Here is a 17525-nt window from a genome sequence, read left to right on the forward strand (position 1 = left end):
CCAGCCTCGGCAACAGAGCGAGACTCCGTCTCAAAAAAAAAAAAAATTAGCTGCATGGGTGGTGTGTGCCTGTAGTCCTAGTTACTCAGGAGGCTGAGGTGGGAGTATCGCGTGAGGCCAGGAGTTTGAGGCTGCAGTGAACTATAATCGCGCCATTGCACTCCAGCCTGGGTGATAGAGCGAGACCTTGACTCTTAAAAAAAAAAAAGCATTGTGAAATTTTCATCAATTCTCAGCAAATTAAAACAATTGATTGAATGTTTTAAATGTCGCTTAAAAAAAACTAAGTGCATGGAAAAATCAACGTCAGTATCTTTAGAAGAAAAAAGTGGACTTAGGAAATCAGATGAAAAGGGGATGGTGAGAAATCAGTGCAAAGATTGGAAACTTTGCTTCCAAGTTTACAAAATACACAGTGGAAGTCGAAACAGCCTTTTATTTTAAAAAGTAGTCTTGATAATGTGTTCAAAGACTGCCCTGGCTACCGCCCAGAACTGGCAGTAAATAGAACCAGCTTTGGGGAGGAATCTATCTCCGGGGAATCTGGAATCACAGAGGCTGACAGCCCAAAGGAGGAACTGGAAACAGGTGAGTGAAACTCCTGGGGAGAATCTCAGCTGAGGAACTAGCTAGGGAAACTCCCTAAGCACGAAGGTTTCTATGGCAGATCAGGATCACTTACCCCTTCAAGCACTCAGGTTTTGTTTGCAGGCAAATTGTTTACACAATCAGAGGACTCAGTTGCCAGGAAATAGTCAATGTTCCCAGCTCATTAGTCTGATGGCAAATAAATCTACCAATATCAAGGCACCAGGCCTGGTCTCTGAGCCAAGATCAAGTCCAATTGATGCTGTGGATAATTTCCTACGTGGCTTTTTTTTTTTTTTTTTTTTTGAGACAGTCTTGTTCTGTTGCCCAGGCTGGAATGCATACAATCTTGGCTCACTGCAACCTCCGCCTCCCAGATTCAAGCGAGTGCCTCAGCCTCCTGAGTAGCTGGGATTATAGGCGCTCGCCACCACACCCAGCTATTTCTTTTTTTAGTAGAGACGGGGTTTCACCATGTTGCCCAGGCTAGTCACGAATCCTGGCCTCAAGTGATCCGCCCGCCTCGGCCTCCCGAAGTGCTGGGATTACAGGCGTGAGCCACTGCGCCCAGCTGGCTTCTTCCTTTTCAAAGGCCTCCCTCATCTTGTCAGAGTCATTTCCTTGCTGACTTCAGTCTGTTCATGTTTACCTTCTATTTGCTTTCTGAAGACATCCAGGGTTTGAACAGGAGAGTCTTAGCCACTAGGAGAAAGGCGATGTGTGCTAAATTTTGCTTTCAGGATCATGGAACTTCGAAGCCGTGAGGGAGGAACTTTCTGTTCCCCTAAAGTTTCTGAACTGCTTCTGCAAGTGTGGTCTGGGAACGGTAACATCATTATCTGTGAGTTTGTTGGAAATGTAAATTCCTGGGTCCCAACTAGAACTACTGAATCAGAATCTGTTGGGACGAGGGTCCAGCAATCTGTTTTGAAAAGCCCTGCAACTGATTCTGATGCTTGCCAACGTGGACTATACCATCTTGTTATTAGACAACTATGCAGGAAAACAGCTGTATTATCAGACTGTATCCAAAGGCCCTGAAACCTAAATATTTGCTGATTTTGATGCTTGCCAAAGTGCAAGAAGCACTGGGCTATACCATCTTGTTATTAGACAACTATGCAGGAAAATAGCTATGTTATCAGGGCCTGTATTCAAAGGCCCTGAAGCCTAAATATTTTAAAATATTTCGGCCGGGCGCGGTGGCTCACGCTTGTAATCCCAGTACTTTGGGAGGCCGAGGCGGGCGGATCACGAGGTCAGGAGATCGAGACCACGGTGAAACCCCGTCTCTACTAAAAATACAAAAAATTAGCTGGGCGTGGTGGCAGGCGCCTGTAGTCCCAGCTACTCGGGGAGGCTGAGGCAGGAGAATGGCGTGAACCCGGGAGGCGGAGCTTGCAGTGAGCCGAGATTGCGCCACTGCACTCCAGCCTGGGTGACAGAGCGAGACTCTGTCTCAAAAAACAAACAAACAAACAAACAAACAAAATATATATTTCTTACAGCTAGACATGGTAGCTCATACCTATAATCCCAGCACTTTGGGAGGCCAAGGTGGAAGGATCACTTGAACCCAGGAGTTGAAGACAAGCCTGGGCAACATATCAAGACCCTCTTTTAAAAAAAAAAAAAAAGCCGGGCGCGGTGGCTCAAGCCTGTAATCCCAGCACTTTGGGAGGCCGAGGCGGGCGGATCACGAGGTCAGGAGATCGAGACCATCCTGGCTAACACAGTGAAACCCCATCTCTACTAAAAATACAAAAAAAATTAGCCGGACGTGTTGGCAGGCGCCTGTAGTCCCAGCTACTCGGGAGGCTGAGGCAGGAGAATGGCATGAACCCGGGAGGCAGAGCTTGCAGTGAGCCGAGATCGCGCCATTGCACTCCCGCCTGGGAGACAGAGCAAGACTCCGTCTCAAAAAAAAAAAAAAAAAAAAAAAAAAAAAAAAAAAAAAAAAAAAAAAAAAAAAAAAAAAAAAAGCCAGGCACGGAGGCTCTCATGCCTGTAATCCCAGCACTTTGGGAGGCCACGGCGGGCAGATCATGAGGTCAGGAGTTCGAGACTAGCCTGGTCAACATGGTGAAACCCTGTCTCTACTAGATATACAAACATTAGCTGGGCATGGTGCTATGTGCCTGGTAATCCCAGCTACTGGGAGGGGGGTGGCGTGAGGAAGAATGGCTTGAACTCAGGAGGCAGAGGTTGCAGTGAGCCGAGATTGTGCCACTGCACTCCAGCCTGAGTGACAAGAGCAAGACTCTGTCTCAAAAATAAACAAACAAACAAAAAACAGCCGGGTGCAGTGGCTCACACCTGTAATCCCTGCACTTTGGGAGGCCAAGGCGGGCAGATCACCTGAGGTCGGGAGTTTGAGACCAGACTGACCAACATGGAGAAACCCCATCTCTACTAAAAAAATACAAAATTAGCGGGGCGTGGTGGCACATGCCTGTAATCCTAGCTACTCGGGAGGCTGAGGCAGGAGAATCGCTTGAAGCTGGGAGGTGGAGGTTGTGGTGAGCCAAGATTGCACCATTGCACTGGTGGATTGCCTGGGGAACAAGAGTGAAACTCCATCTCAAAAACCAAAACAAAAACCCACAAAAAAAACAGAAAACAGTAATTCAATAGGTAATGCTGTGTCACAATAAATTTTTTTTTTTTTTTTTTTTTGAGATGGAGTCTCGCTTTGTCACCCAGGCTAGAGTGCAGTGGCACGATCTCGGCTCACTGCAAGCTCTGCCTCCCGGGTTCATGCCATTCTCCTGCCTCAGCCTCCCAAGTAGCTGGGACTACAGGTGCCTGCCACCACGCCCGGCTAATTTTTTTGTATTTTTAGTAGAGAAAGGGTTTCACCGTGTTAGCCAGGATGGTCTCGATCTCCTGACCTCGTGATCCACCCGCCTCGGCCTCCCAAAGCACTGGGATTACAGGCGTGAGCCACCGCGCCCGGCCAAGACAAATCTTTTAAAAACAGACATATACAGTTAGTGAAGAGACTTAACAAGACCATGATCTTACCATAATATTTTATATTGAATCTAACATGTTACATTTTTTTCCAAATGCTTTTCTTGCCTAACAAAAATGGGGGCGTAACCCCATGACAAGAAAAGACCCATACAGATGAAACCCCGTCTCTACTAAAATATAAAAAATTAGCTGGGCGTGGTGGCATGTGCCTGTAGTCCCAGCTACTTGAGAGGCTGAGGCAGGGGAATCAGTTGAACCTGGGAAGCGGAGGTTGCAGTGAGCCCAGATTGCGCCACTGCACTCAAGCCTGGTGACAGAGCAAGACTCCATCTCAAAAAAAAAAGAAAAAAAAAAAGAAAAGACCCATACAATTCTAATGTCCCTGTGCTAATTTTTTTTTTTTTTTTTTTTTTTTTTTTGAGACGGAGTCTCGCTCTGTCCCCCAGGCTGGAGTGCAGTGGCGCGATCTCGGCTCACTGCAAGCTCCGCCTCCCGGGTTCATGCCATTCTCCTGCCTCAGCCTCCCAAGTAGCTGGGACTACAGGCGCCCGCCAACACGCCCGGCTAATTTTTTGTATTTTTAGTAGAGTCGGGGTCTCACCGTGGTCTCGATCTCCTGACCTCGTGATCCGCCCGCCTCGGCCTCCCAAAGTGCTGGGATTACAGGCTTGAGCCACCATGCCCGGCCTCTGTGCTAATTTTATGCATGGGATGCTATACTTGCCCTGGTTCATTAATTTCCCAAGGAAATTAGCACTTATAACCCACTCCGATTTTACCAAAACAACAAAGAATTACACACACACACACACACACACACACACACACACACAGTCATGTGCCTTTACATTCAAAGCATTTTATGAGGGATAAAAAACAGTCTTTTTCTATCAGTATGTTCACACTTCCTGGCCTCTCATTGGGAAGCTGTAAGATGTCCTTCAATAAGATCCTGAACACGCGACAGAATAATCTCATTAGAGCTGCTGCAATTTTCTGGACCATACGGTGGGTCTATAGTCAGGACCCCAGCCACACAGAGAGTCCTGGGAGAATCTCCCTGTTCAGTGATGGGGATGTGGTTCTTCTCAAGCCATTTCTTTAGGCTGTTCTTTCTCTCTTCCAGGTCCTCTGGGCTGTACGCTTTGCAGTCTCCAGACGTGAACAAATGCATCAGCTTCTCCCTTACTCTATGGTCACCTTCATTCATAGTTTCAACAGTCTGCACAGCATGTCCCATAATTCCGGTCACAGACATGCTGCCATCTTCAAGGAAGTTCACAAGGACGATACTTTGGAGGAAAAGTAAGTTTAGAGGCATCATCAACCCAAGTAGGTCACTAAAATAATAGATGACACTCTACTCTGTTTGAAATTAATCCTGCACCAATGAATGCTTCCATTTATTCAACAAACATTCACTAAGGATCTTAAATATGTAAACTTTTGCCCAGCCTACAACCAATCATTGTGGGATACAATTAAAGGATCAAACAAGAGTTATGAATGCCTTAAATGTGTATTAGAAAAGAAGGCAGGGTAGCCGGGTGCGGTGGCTCACGCCCGTAATCCCAGCACTTTGGGAGGCCAAGGCGGGTGGATCACGAGGTTAGGAGTTCAAGACCAACCTCTGGCCAAGATGGTAAAACCCAATCCCTACTAAAAATACAAATATTAGCTGGGCGTGGTGGCAGGCACCTGTAATCCCAGCTACTTGGGAGGCTGAGGCAGAGAATTGCTTGAACCTGGGAGGCGGAGGTTGCAGTGAGCCAAGATCATGCCACTGCACTCTATCCTGAGCAAGACTATCGTGGAAAAAAAAAAAAAAAAAGAAGGCAGGGTAGACTTAACTTTTAGAGTTAAAAAAACAGTAACTAGGCCGGGCACAGTGGCTCATGCCTATAATCCCAGCACTTTGGGAGGACAAGGCGGGCAAATCACTTGAGGTAAGGAGTTCAAGGCCAGCCTGGCCAACATTGTGAAACCCCATCTCTACTAAAAGTACAAAAATTAGCCGGGTGTGGTAGCACACGTCTGTAATCCCAGCTACTCAGGAGGCTGAGGCAGGTGAATCACTTGAATCCGGGAGGCAGAGGTTGCAGTGAGCTGAGATCGAGCCATTGAACTCCAGCCTGGGCAACAGAGCAAGGCTCCATCTCAAAAAAAAAAGGCCAGGTGAGGTGGCCCACGCCTATAACCCCAGCACTTTGGGAGGTCAGGTGGGCGGATCACAAGGTCAGGAAATGGAGACCGTCCTGGCTAACACGGTGAAACCCCATCTCTACTAAAAATACATGACTGTAATCCCAGCTACTTAGGAGCCTGAGGCAGGAGAGTCACTTGAACTGGGGAGGTGGAGGTTGCAGTGAGCTGAGATCACGCCACTGCACTCCAGCCTGGGCAACACAGCGAGACTCCATCTCAAAAAAAAAAAGTTTTTGTGGTTACATTTATTTAAAGTCCTTATCTTTTTTTCTTTTTTTTTGAGATGGAGTCTCGCTCTGTCACCCAGGCTGGAGTGCAGTGGCACGATCTTGGCTCACGGCAAGCTCTGCCTCCCAGCTTCACGCCATTCTCCTGCCCCAGCCTCCAGAGTAGCTGAGACTACAGGCGCCTGCCACCACGCCCGGCTAATTTTTTTTTGTATTTTTAGTAGAGACGGGGTTTCACCGTGTTAGGCAGGATGGTCTCGATCTCCTGACCTCGTGATCCACCCACCTCGGCCTCCCAAAGTGCTGGGATTACAGGCGTGAGCCACCATACCCGGCCTTAAAGTCCTTTTCTTTCAAGAGATATAGTGAAGTATTTATAAATAAAATTATAGGCTGGGGATGGTGGCTCAAGCCTATAATCCTAGCACTTTGAGAGGCCGAGGTGGGCAGATCACCCGAGGTCAGGAGTTCGAGACCAGCCTGGCCAACATAGCGAAACCCCGTCTCTACTAAAAATACAAAAAATTAGTGGGGCATGTTGGCACACATGTGTAACCCAGCTACTGGGGAGGCTGAGGCACGAGAATCACTTGAACCTGGGAGGCAGAAGCTGCAGTGAGCCAAGATCGTAACTGCACCACTCCAGCCTGGGCAACAGAGTGAGACTTCATCTCCCCCACCCCCCCACACACACACAAAAAAATATATATATAGTAAGAATAATTTCTATGCCCAATTTCTATGAAGTTGCCTGGTCTGATAAGTAATCCATAGTCATAACAGCATTTAGATTCAAAGGCAGTTAAGTTCTCATATGTAGGCTGGGTACAGTGACTCAGCCTGTAATGCCAGCACTCTGTGAGGCTAAAGCGGGCAGATCCTTGGAGCTCAGGAGTTTGAGACCAACCTGGGCAACATGGAGAAACCCCGTCTCCACAAAAAATACAAAAATTAGCCAGACGTGGTGGTGAATGCCTGTAGTCCCAGCTACTCTGGAGGCTAAGGCGGGAGAATCACTTGAACCTGTGAGGCGGAAGTTACAGAGAGCCGAGATCTTGCCACTGCATTCCAGCCTGGGTGACAGTAGAACCCTGTCTCAAACAAACAAAAAATTCTTATATGAAAATATTAATAATTAGCTTTTCATTTATCTGCTTTCTTAGTTTGTCTGTAACATACAGGCAGCACAAAGGGGTGTCAAGATTTCAGGCAAGTAGGATGCATACTCACTTGGCAGAGACTGGGTCTGTAGTTAAAACCCATCCTTTATACTCCTTCTTCTCACTGGCTGTCACTCGGACCTCTTTGTACATGTAATCTTGCCATTCTAAGGGGCCTTTCTTCATCCATTCACTCATGATTGCCACCTGGCTAGATCTGAAACAACCACCAGTGCTGGTTAATATATGTTCCACCTAAGCAAATGTCTTATCCCTAATCTCCATCCTATCCTAGAGACAGAGAACATCTGTTTTTTGCCTCAAGTTCGTAATAAGTTACTTAATACAATTAAGTATTAATGCATGTACTGATAGGAACTGATACTATAGTTGGGGAAAAGAACACGTGTAAAGGCTGCTTGAGAATTTTTATCAGGAAAAGGAAAATAGTTAATATGTACAATTCGGCCTAAACCAGAGGGGTCACCGATTTGCCGCGGGTGCAGTCTGAGGAAATTCATCTGGCACAGATCTATTCCGATCCACAACCACATTCCAAATCGCTTTCCCTCTGGCCTGCAGATGATGCTCAAATCCTTCAACTCTGCTTTTCCTTCCATCGATCAAAGGAGTTCGCCCCACTCCTCAACTGAAGCAGAAAACTCTCCGGATATCCACCCACGCGCTCTCTGGCTCTGTGTCTCCGCTGGATCCCGCCATCGAGAGGCACCCCCAATTTATGACAACTGCCCCTTAAAATTTGTTTGAAGGATGCACAAACGAGGGGGCAGCGGCTACAGCTCTAGAGCTTAGATTTCTGGTCCTGTCCTGCAGCCACACGATACCTAAGGCTGTACTCAAAACCAAGTGGTACTTAACGTTTAATCCTGACAAACGAGAAAAATACCAGTTAAAAAACCCCTCGCAGCACTGGGTACTCAGCAACCACGCTTTGAGGAAGGATCGTTGAGCGGAGCCCGCCTGAGACCAGCATGCTTTGCGCCGATCGTCACTTCCTTCCTCCAGAATCCTCTGTTTTGTAGTCCTACTTGGAGGTCTGAGAGTCGCGGGGCCTCGAGTGCAGGGTGCGGACAGGGGCTGAGATTCTTCTGTAGTAATAATAATAATGAGCCGCCATGTCCTCTAGGGCTATCCTTCTCCATTGCCACGACGGACAGTTCAAATAATCTTTTTTTTTTCTTTAAAGAGGAAAAAGCGGCCGGGCGCCGTGGCTCACGCCTGTAATCCCAGCACTTTGGGATACCGAGGCGGGCGGATCAGGAGTTCGAGACCAGTCAGGAGTTCGAGACCAGCCTGGCCAACATGGTGAAACCCCGTCTCTACTAAAAATACCAAAAATTAGCCGGGCCTAGTGGCGGGCGCCTGTAATCCCAGCTACTTAGGAGGCTGAGACAGGAGAATCGCTTGAACCCGGGAGGCGGAGGTTGCAGTGAGCCGAGATGGCACCATTGCACTCCAGCCTAGGCAACAAGAGCGAAACTCCGTCTCAAAAAAATTAAAAATAAAAATAAATAAAGAGGAAAAAGCTCGTGCCAGGTCCTCAATGATAGTAGACTTGGAAATGCACTTTTGCCTTAGAATCAAAGCACATGAACCCTCAGAGTAAATCCTAAAGCTCTATGAATGTGAGGTGAACGTGCCGTGGAGAAGAGCGATAGGGCTGCTACAGGAAAGGGGTCCTGATCCAGACCCCAAGAGAGAGTTGTTGGATCTCGCGCAAGAAAGAATTCAGAGCGAGTCCGCAGTGCAAAGCAAAAGCAAGTTTATTAAGAAAGTAAAGTGGTGAAAGAACAGCTGCTCCATAGACAGAGTAGGATGTTCCCGAAAGTAAGAGGAAAATGTCCACCCTAGATATAATAGTCCTATGTATGAGGAGATGCACTCTGCTACAAGGGTTTATGATAAAGGATTAATTATCTTAATTACTATATTTTTCAAGCATCAATATTATTATCTTTAAAGCAAAATTAGGAATGCCTTTGTTCTCCAGCTATTGGGATATCTGGACACTCCCAAGTCTGGGTCTGTTTAGTAAACTTTTTTTTTTTTTTTGAGACAGAGTCTCATACTGTCACCCAGGTGGAGTGCAATGGTGCAATCAAGGCTCACTGGAACCTCCACCTCCCGGGTTCAAGCGAGTCTTGTGCCACAGCCTCCCTAGTGGCTAGGATTACAGGCATGCACCACCACATCTGGCTAATTTTTGTATTTTTAGTAGAGATGGGGTTTTGCAATGTTGGCCAGACTGGTCTCAACTCCTGACCTCAAGTGATCCGCCCGCCTCAGCTTCCCAAAATGCTGGGATTACAGGTGTGAGCCACCACGCCCGGTGGTAAACGTTATTAATTTGTTCCCTTAACCGTAAACATCTAGAGGCTGGGAATGCCTAACTTTCTGAGAATGCAGCCCAGCAAGTCCCAGCCTCATTTTCCTAGCCCTCACTCAAAATGGAGTCACTCTGGTTCCAACGCCTCTGACAGGGCCAAGGTATTTCTTGTTTGCTTGGCTTGTATAGGCAATTAAAATGCCTGGTCCTTTGGGATGTGCCCTCAGTACAATCTTGAGAAAGGTGCAGAAGCTGGAAAGAAATGAACCAAACCGGGTTGAATTTTATCTAGCAGATCACTCTCTACAAACCCCTCCAGTGGAAAAGTGCAAAAGACTTGCTTCTGCTACGGATTTCTGGTCACGCACTTAACTGGCTTCTGGCATGATCCAGAATCTTTTTTAGGACTGAAAAATGGTACAAGGTGGTAAACACTGAATTCCTGGAAATGTAAAAACCAAGGGAGATTTACAAAAACCGAATGAAAATACTATTAAACAAAGGTGTAGAAAACATCAAAAATTAATCAGCTTTTCCCTTACTCCTTGAGATTTAGGTTCCATATAATCTTCAAAGTATATTTTCTTATTGTCATAATTTGAATAATCTTTCCCATAGCCTTCAGAAAGTGGGGCTCTTGGCCGGCCACACTGGCTCACACCTGTAATCCCAGCCATTTGGGGGCCAAGGCAGGGAGATCACTTGAGCTCAGGAGTTAAAGACCAGCCTGGGCAACATGGTGAAACCCCATCCCCCCAAAAAATACAAAATTTTGTCTGGGTATGGAGGCACATGCCTGTAGTCCCAGCTACTCTTGAGGCTGAGGTGGGAGGATTGCTTGAGCCCAGGAGGCAGAGGTTACAGTGAGCCATGATGGTGCCACTGCACTCCAGCCTGGGCGAGAGCCAGACTCTGTCTCCAAAAAAAAAAAAGAAAAGAAAAAAAAAGTAAGTGAGGCTCTTATGCTGAATCTCATCAAACAGCTTCTCAGCACAAATATTTACTCCTGTCAAGGCAGGAATGTGATAGTAATAAATGGCAATGCAGGGGTAGCAGCAGCTGCCTCCATTAGAAAATTAATCGGAGCATCTTTGTTTCATGGTTTGAAAAGAAAGGGGCAGTGACAGCAATGCCATTGGCTTCTATTTCTTCTGCATGTTGGGCCAGTTCTTATGATTCTTTCAAGCTCAATACTCCTATATCAATCACTACCTGATCCAACATTTACCAGTTTATTATAAACAATATTATAAAGGATACATACGAAGAAATGTATATGGGGGACCAGGCCCAGTGGCTCACACCTGTAATCCCAGCACTTTGGGAGGCCGAGGTGGGTGGATCACCTGAGGTCAGGGGTTCAAGACCAGCCTGGCCAACATGGTGAAACCCCATCTCTACAGAAAATACAAAAATGAGCTGGGAATGGTGGTGTGCGCCTGTAGTCCCAACTACTCGAGAGACTGAAGCAAGAGAATGACTTGAACCTGAGAGGTGGAGGTTGCAGTGAACCAAGATCATGCCATTGTATTCCAGCCTAGGCGATAAGAGTGAAACTCTGTCTCAAAAAAAAAGAAAGAAAGAAAGAAATGCATATGGGGGATGGGACGTGGAGTGTCTGTGCCCTCCCTGGGTGCACCACCCTCCAGGAATCTCTATGTGTTCAGCTATCTGGAAACTCCGCCTAGTACCCTTTTTATTTTATTGTATTTTTCATTTTTTGAGACAGAGTCTTGCTCTGTTGCCCAGGCTGGAATGCAGTGGCACCATCTCAGCTTATTGCAAACTTCGCCTCCAGGTTCAAGTGATTCTCCTGCCTCAGCCTCCCGAGTAGCTGGGATTACAGGCGTCCGGCACCACAGCCGGCTAATTTTTTGTATTTTTAGTAGAGACAGAGTTTTGCCATGTTGGTCAAGCTCTTCTCGAACTCCTGACCTCGAGTGATCCGCCTGCCTCGGCCTCCCAAAGTGCTGGGATTACAAGCGTGAGCCACCGCGCCCGGCCAACAAAACCCTTTTCTAACTATCTCCCTAATAAGGCCGTCAGGAGAGAAACCATACATCATATCCTCAGCACTGTTCAGTACCTGCATACAGTAGGCGTTCAATACATATTTGTTTAACCAATTAATAAATGTGCTCTTCATTGGAAGAAGTTGAAATACTTTACAAAACACAAAAACATTATTTAGGCAGAGAGTTTCTTGTTTCATAAGTGACCAAAATAAACAGAACAGAAAAAGTAAATTAACAGGTCAAATTTCAGATTGACAAAGCAAGTAACAACAGGACCTTTGCTTTTTCAAAGAAAGTTCCCTCCACTGCAGAACAATGTAGTAGTAGTAGTAGTAGTAGTAGTAGTAGTAGTAGTAGCAGTAGTAGTAGTAGTAGTAGTAGTAGTAGTAATGATAATAATAAATGTTTATTAGCTCGATCTTAACATAGCAAAACCACAAGACAGATACTATTATTACCCCTATTTTATAGCCAAGGAATCTGAGATACAGAGACCCAAGGCCACACACAGCTAGTTAGTGGCAGAACTAGGATACAAATTCAGGTAATCAGGCCAGAACCTGCCCTCTTAACCACTATAACCATACTAATTAAATAATAAAGAATAACTCAAGCACAATTATTCACTTCAAAGTCTATTTTTAATTTATGAGGAAAATGTTTTTAAAAGTAAACACTGCTAAATCTTGAAATACCAGCTCCTCATCTTGTTTTAGTTGGTTGTTTGGATACCCAAAGTATTAAGGTAGCATGTTTCATTGATGTGTTTTTAGTAAAATACGCTTTTCTAGCAACTTCTGTGTGTTTTTTTTTTTTTTTTTTTTGAGACAGAGTCTCGCGCTGTCACCCAGGCTGGAGTGCAGTGGTGCGATCTCTGCTCACTGCAAGCTCTGCCTCCCAGGTTCACAACATTCTCCTGCCTCAGCCTCCCAAGTAGCTGGGACTACAGGCGCCCGCCACCACGCCCGGCTAATTTTTTTGTATTTTTTAGTAGAGATGGTTTCACCGTGTTTGCCAGGATGGTCTCGATCTCCTGACCTTGTGATCCGCCCACCTCGGCCTCCCAAAGTGCTGGGATTACAGGCGTGAGCCACCATGCCCAGCACAACTTCTGTTTCAAAGGGTGACTACCAGGAAGACACACTTAGCCAGACTTAATGACCTGGAAATTAGGTCATTTTTCAATCCCTAAGGCAAGTAAAACAATACCAAGCCCTATCCCTACAGCTGCTATTTACTCTCAGATTGACCCACTCACAATGGATAGATGCAATCGGTTTAAATATATTGAAGAGCTGGTCTTATTAACAATTACACCTTAGGGAGGACAACTAAAGGGAGGGTTCATGGTAACAAAACTCTTCCTCTGACAGCCAGTGTATCTATCCTCTTGGCCTCTCCCAGTTATCTTCAAAGAGTTTATGTGTGTGTGTAGAATAAGGAGAGGGCTTTCTTCTCTATCCTGTGGCAAATTATAAACTCACGTTCTGCTTCTTACTAAAAAAGGGTAAGAAATACTACTGATCACACAGGGTGGACAAGCCCCTCTGGTATAAAAAGCCAATAAAAATGATTGTGTATAAGCGAAAATCATTCAGAGTCTGTGCCATTCAGTGCACCATTGTTTGGAAATTTGTCTTTTTCTTTAATTTTTTAATTCTTCGCTAAGACAGCAGAAGAGGTGATTTATTGTACGCTTGTTTTTTATACTCGGCCATACGTGAACACAGAAATAGTCCAGAATGTAACAGGTCCAGGGCAAGGAACCATCATGGGCTGTTTTGGTTACAAGCAAGGTGGGTCTCAGAGGTGGTTTCCATGATCAGATGGTGATGGAAGCTCTAGATCCACTTAGACAGCAGCATGCAGTCCAACAACTTGTACCAGCATCTCCAGCTTCTGGCATTCCATGTTTCTGGGTACACAAGCTACTGGTTGACTTGGACCTCTGCCTCATCTTTCTTCTTTTGCACTTCAGCCTGTGCATTCACGTCTTCCTCCACTTGGTTCTCACGGCATAGAGGTTTCCAAGAAGATGGCGCTAATGCCGAGAGAAAAACAATTAAATAAAAATACGTATAGGGCACTGGGATCCCTAGCATAGTGAGTTGTATACATTATCTAGTGAGATGTTAAAAATGTTTTTGAGGTTTTGAAAATGTTCTCTAATATAATTGACAAATTTATAACATAGAAGAGAATTTTTTTAAATGTACACCATTTGCCTTTTCTTTTTCAAGAATGTGCTTCACCTCATTTGCCTCTAAGACATCGCATTTTATAGGCATGAGAAAGAAAGGGGGAAAAGTCATGGCCCATTCCTTTCTTGTTACTGATCAGATTCTTGGCAGCCGCCTCTTGGATTTTTTTCCACAAAGATATGATTTTTCTACCTATTAATTACTTGTTCACTGTAGATATTTCACTTACACTAAACAAAACCGCACTTTGTGTTTAAGTCATTTTTTCTTTGGCTGTTTGTTCAAGTGCTATGTGAGTCGTAAACTGTAATCGGGCTTCCATGGAATAGTCTTTGTAATTTCTTTTTTTTTTTTTTTTTGAGACGGAGTCTGGCTCTGTCACCCAGGCTGGAGTGCAGTGGCGCGATCTCGGCTCACTGCAAGCTCCGCCTCCCGGGTTCACGCCATTCTCCTGCCTCAGCCTCTCCGAGTAGCTGGGACTACAGGCGCCCGCCGCCATGCCCGGCTGATTTTTTTGTATTTTTAGTAGAGACGGGGTTTCACCGTGGTCTCGATCTCCTGACCTCGTGATCCGCCCGCCTCGGCCTCCCAAAGTGCTGGGATTACAAGCGTGAGCCACCGCGCCCGGCCCAGTCTTTGTAATTTCTTACGTTGTCTAGGTTTTTTGTTGCTCTGGCATAGTCTCCTTTTAGAAAGTGTAAGATTCCCAGTTCATAGTAAGTATATGGCACCAAATAGTGGTCATATTTTAATAATTTCTCCTTTTGAATGACACGATTAAAGTAATACTCAGCCTTTGAATATTTGCCTAAGTGTTTCAGGCATAGGCCTTTCAGTAAATTTAATAAACTTATGTAATCTGTGCCATACTCTTTGTGTGGATTTTCTTGTAAAAGATCTTCTCCTTTGTCGATTATTGATAGCCAGCTTGAAATAAGCTCATTCTTTTTGCTCATGACTCGGAAACCACTCCAGGCAGAAATGAACTCCAGAAGGGGCTGGGCTGTAAACCAGCCCATTGTAGTACCATAGCGCTGACCCTTCTCTGCAACAAACTTCTCTATTGGCACAGCACTGCCTAAAAACTTAATTTTCAGGCTTTCCACTTTTAAGAAGAGAGAGTTCATATCCTCACTTACTCATTTCACAAAATTAGAAGGAAGCAAAGCCAGGATGATAGCTTTACTGTACATGTATATTGCCTTGGACCATCTGCTGTGTTGAGACAGTAGATTGGCATAGTGGTAAGCCTGTCTCCAATCCTGCAGTAAAATGTGGCACCACATGAATTCCCAGTAACAGAGGTGATGAACCTGCTTCCATTCATTCTGAGTAAAAATGCACTCCTGTAATTTTAGCTGTGCATTTTCAAAATCTCCTTTCAACATATTAGAACGTGCATGAAAAAATTTAAATATGACACAGTTCGGAAATTTCTGGAGGTAGACTAGGAAGAGATCCTCTGTAGCAGAATTGTAAACCTTTTCAACACCAAAAGCTACATAGATATAATTGTAATAAAATAGTAGAGTCAAAAGACTTAAGATATTATTTATATGGGTTTCAGATGCACTCTCATGAAGCAAAGCCAAGCCCACTCCTCTATCACCAGAATATCCAATAATATTGAGTAGTTTAAGTGTCCTTGGTGGCATAAGTGATAACATCAAATTGAATGCTCCAAGTTCAAATTTTATACCTCCAACCAGGTGTTTGTGGGCTTTGCTTTGGTTGTCAGGTATCTGTTAATACTTGTTGACAGTCTTTGTATATTTGGTAACTTAACCCAACACCGATCCCGCTTTTAAGAAAAGCAAGCATGCTTTCATCCTCTATAAATGACATAAAGGATTTCAAGATCAAACACTCAGCATAACAGACTTCTGCATGCGATTCCTCTTCTGTGATAGCTGTTATTCCCTGTCTACTTACTAGATGAGACAATGTCATTTTAGTTTTTCTTCGGAAATTATCACAGGTTTTCAAAGCGTCCTTTGCAGCCATCATTCCAATCTGTAAATCCTGTGGCTCAAAAGTCAGGACGGCCTTGACAACCATAAGGATACCATACATTAGGGAATGCTACATACTGTTTTTAGACCATGGATGAATGAGATTTATTGCATCTGAGAATCTGTTATTTAGAAATAAATACAATCCAGTGGTACATTCTTCCAAGGAAGATGGTAGATTCATTGTTGTTGCCACAGGGATACTTTCACAAGCATCTTCAAACTTGTCCTCCTGATTACCTTTTATTTTATTTAGAGTAAGTGACATATTTGTTTCCCCACTTACAGATGAGAAATATATGAAGTGGAAGTGGAGTGACGTGGTTGTAATGAGGGTAGCTCCTGATCTCCTGATTGAGGTCACTTCTTCCACACAAAGCTCAGTCTGAGGTGTTGCTGTTAAAATAGAGGCAAACAAACAACCAGCTGTAAGGTGCAGCATTAGGATATTATCATCTATGTCAGACAAGTGGGGAACAAAAAATAATTTTAGTTACCCAGAAGATGCATTTCTGAAAAGTTCAAATCATTTGGAATGTACTAAACAAAACATGCTTTTTAAAAAATTTCTAAATTTAACTATAGATGAGGAAAAAATGCTTTTTTAAAAACACTATAGGCCGAGTGCGGTGGCTCACGCCTGTAATCCCAGCACTTTGGGAGGCCAAAGTGGGCGGATCACCTGAGATCAGGAGTTCAAGACCAGCCTGGCCAACATGGTGAAACCCCGTCTCTACGAAAAATACAAAAAAAAATAGCCCGGCATGGTGGCAGGCACCTGTAATCCCAGCTATTCAGGAGGCTGAGGCAGGAGAATCGCTTGAACCCGGGAGGCAGAGGTTGCAGAGAGCCGAGATCGTGCCATTGCACTCCAGCCTGGGGGACAAGAGTGAGATTTTGTCTCAAAAAATAAATAAAAAACTGCAAAGTAAATCCTTTGTAAGCAAAATAATTATTTTGTAGCCATTCCTCCAACATATCAATTTCATATGATCAAGCTTTTCTATATTTGTGTTGTAGAACTGTACTGTGATAGCTGTAAAATTTCTCTTTGGGAAGGCCTTGGGGGACAAGAATCTGGCCAGAAAAGGGAATGTCTTTATGTAGCTCTCTCTGTTTCTTTTTTTTTTTTTTTTCTTTTTTGAGACAGAGTCTTGCCCTGTTGCCTAGGATGAAGTGCAGTGGTGCGATCTTGGCTCACTACAACGTCTGCCTCACAAATTCAGGAGATCCTCCCACCTCATCCTCTCAAATAGCTACGACGATAGGCATGCACCACCACGCCCAGCTACCTTTTTTTTTTTTGGATTTTTTGTAGAGATGAAGTTTTGCCATGTTGCCCAGGCTAGTCTCGAATTCCTGGGCTCAAGTGATCCACATGCATCTGCCTCCCAAAGTGTTGGGATTACAGTCGTGAGCCACTGCGCCTGGCCTAAAACTAACTTTTAATGAAATGAAATGTTATGGTCAGTTATATAGAACTTCGGACATGGAGAGAGTTGTGTAAACCTAGAAAGATTTCCTAGCATTGTTTTTGTTAGAAAAAAGAAATTCAGACTGGGTGCTGTGGCTCACGGCTCTAATCCCAGCACTCTAGGGAAGCCGAGATGGGCAGATCACGAAGTCAGGAGTTTGAGACCAGCCTGGCCAACATGGCAAAACCCTGTCTTTACTAAAAATACGAAAATTAACCGGGCATGGTGGCGGGTGCCTGTAATCCCAGCTACTCGGGATGCTGAGGCAGGAGAGTCTCTAGAACCCGGGAGGCGGAGGTTGCAGTGAGCCGAGATTATG

General features: G+C 44.9%; 2 protein-coding genes across 4 annotated transcripts; both read right to left on the reverse strand.

The window, feature by feature from the left end:
* Positions 1-2507: 2507 nt before the first annotated feature.
* On the reverse strand, positions 2508-8177 carry GEMIN6 (gem nuclear organelle associated protein 6). 3 transcript variants are annotated; one of them, XM_055243383.2, is made up of 3 exons: positions 8064-8177; positions 7227-7373; positions 2508-4856 (listed from the first exon to the last, which is right to left on the reverse strand). In XM_055243383.2, exons 2-3 carry the CDS (start codon positions 7352-7354, stop codon positions 4481-4483), a joined length of 504 nt encoding a protein of 167 aa, XP_055099358.1. In that variant the 5' UTR covers positions 7355-7373; positions 8064-8177; the 3' UTR covers positions 2508-4480. The 3 variants fall into 3 exon arrangements, with proteins under 3 accessions (XP_055099358.1, XP_063474202.1, XP_063474203.1); XM_063618132.1 differs by having other exon boundaries at positions 8036-8130; XM_063618133.1 differs by lacking the exon at positions 8064-8177 and adding an exon at positions 7618-8006.
* Positions 8178-13505: 5328 nt separating this feature from the next.
* Positions 13506-15564, reverse strand: LOC134732394 (tetratricopeptide repeat protein 39B-like). The gene is given in 3 exon segments (XM_063617058.1): positions 13506-13559; positions 14370-15465; positions 15467-15564. Coding segments are annotated over 3 exon segments (1248 nt in total).
* Positions 15565-17525: the final 1961 nt, after the last annotated feature.

Source organism: Symphalangus syndactylus, chromosome 14 (genome assembly GCF_028878055.3).
Source record: "Symphalangus syndactylus isolate Jambi chromosome 14, NHGRI_mSymSyn1-v2.1_pri, whole genome shotgun sequence".
NCBI lineage: Eukaryota > Metazoa > Chordata > Mammalia > Primates > Hylobatidae > Symphalangus > Symphalangus syndactylus.

Excerpts from the sequence above, each read along its gene's own strand:
- GEMIN6 (XM_055243383.2), bottom strand. The coding sequence starts at position 7,354 with ATGAGTGAATGGATGAAGAAAGGCCCCTTAGAATGGCAAGATTACATG. Across the intron at positions 4,857-7,226 it reads ACAGACCCAGTCTCTGCCAA|TATCGTCCTTGTGAACTTCC; the intron begins GTGAGTATGCAT and ends TTTCCTCCAAAG.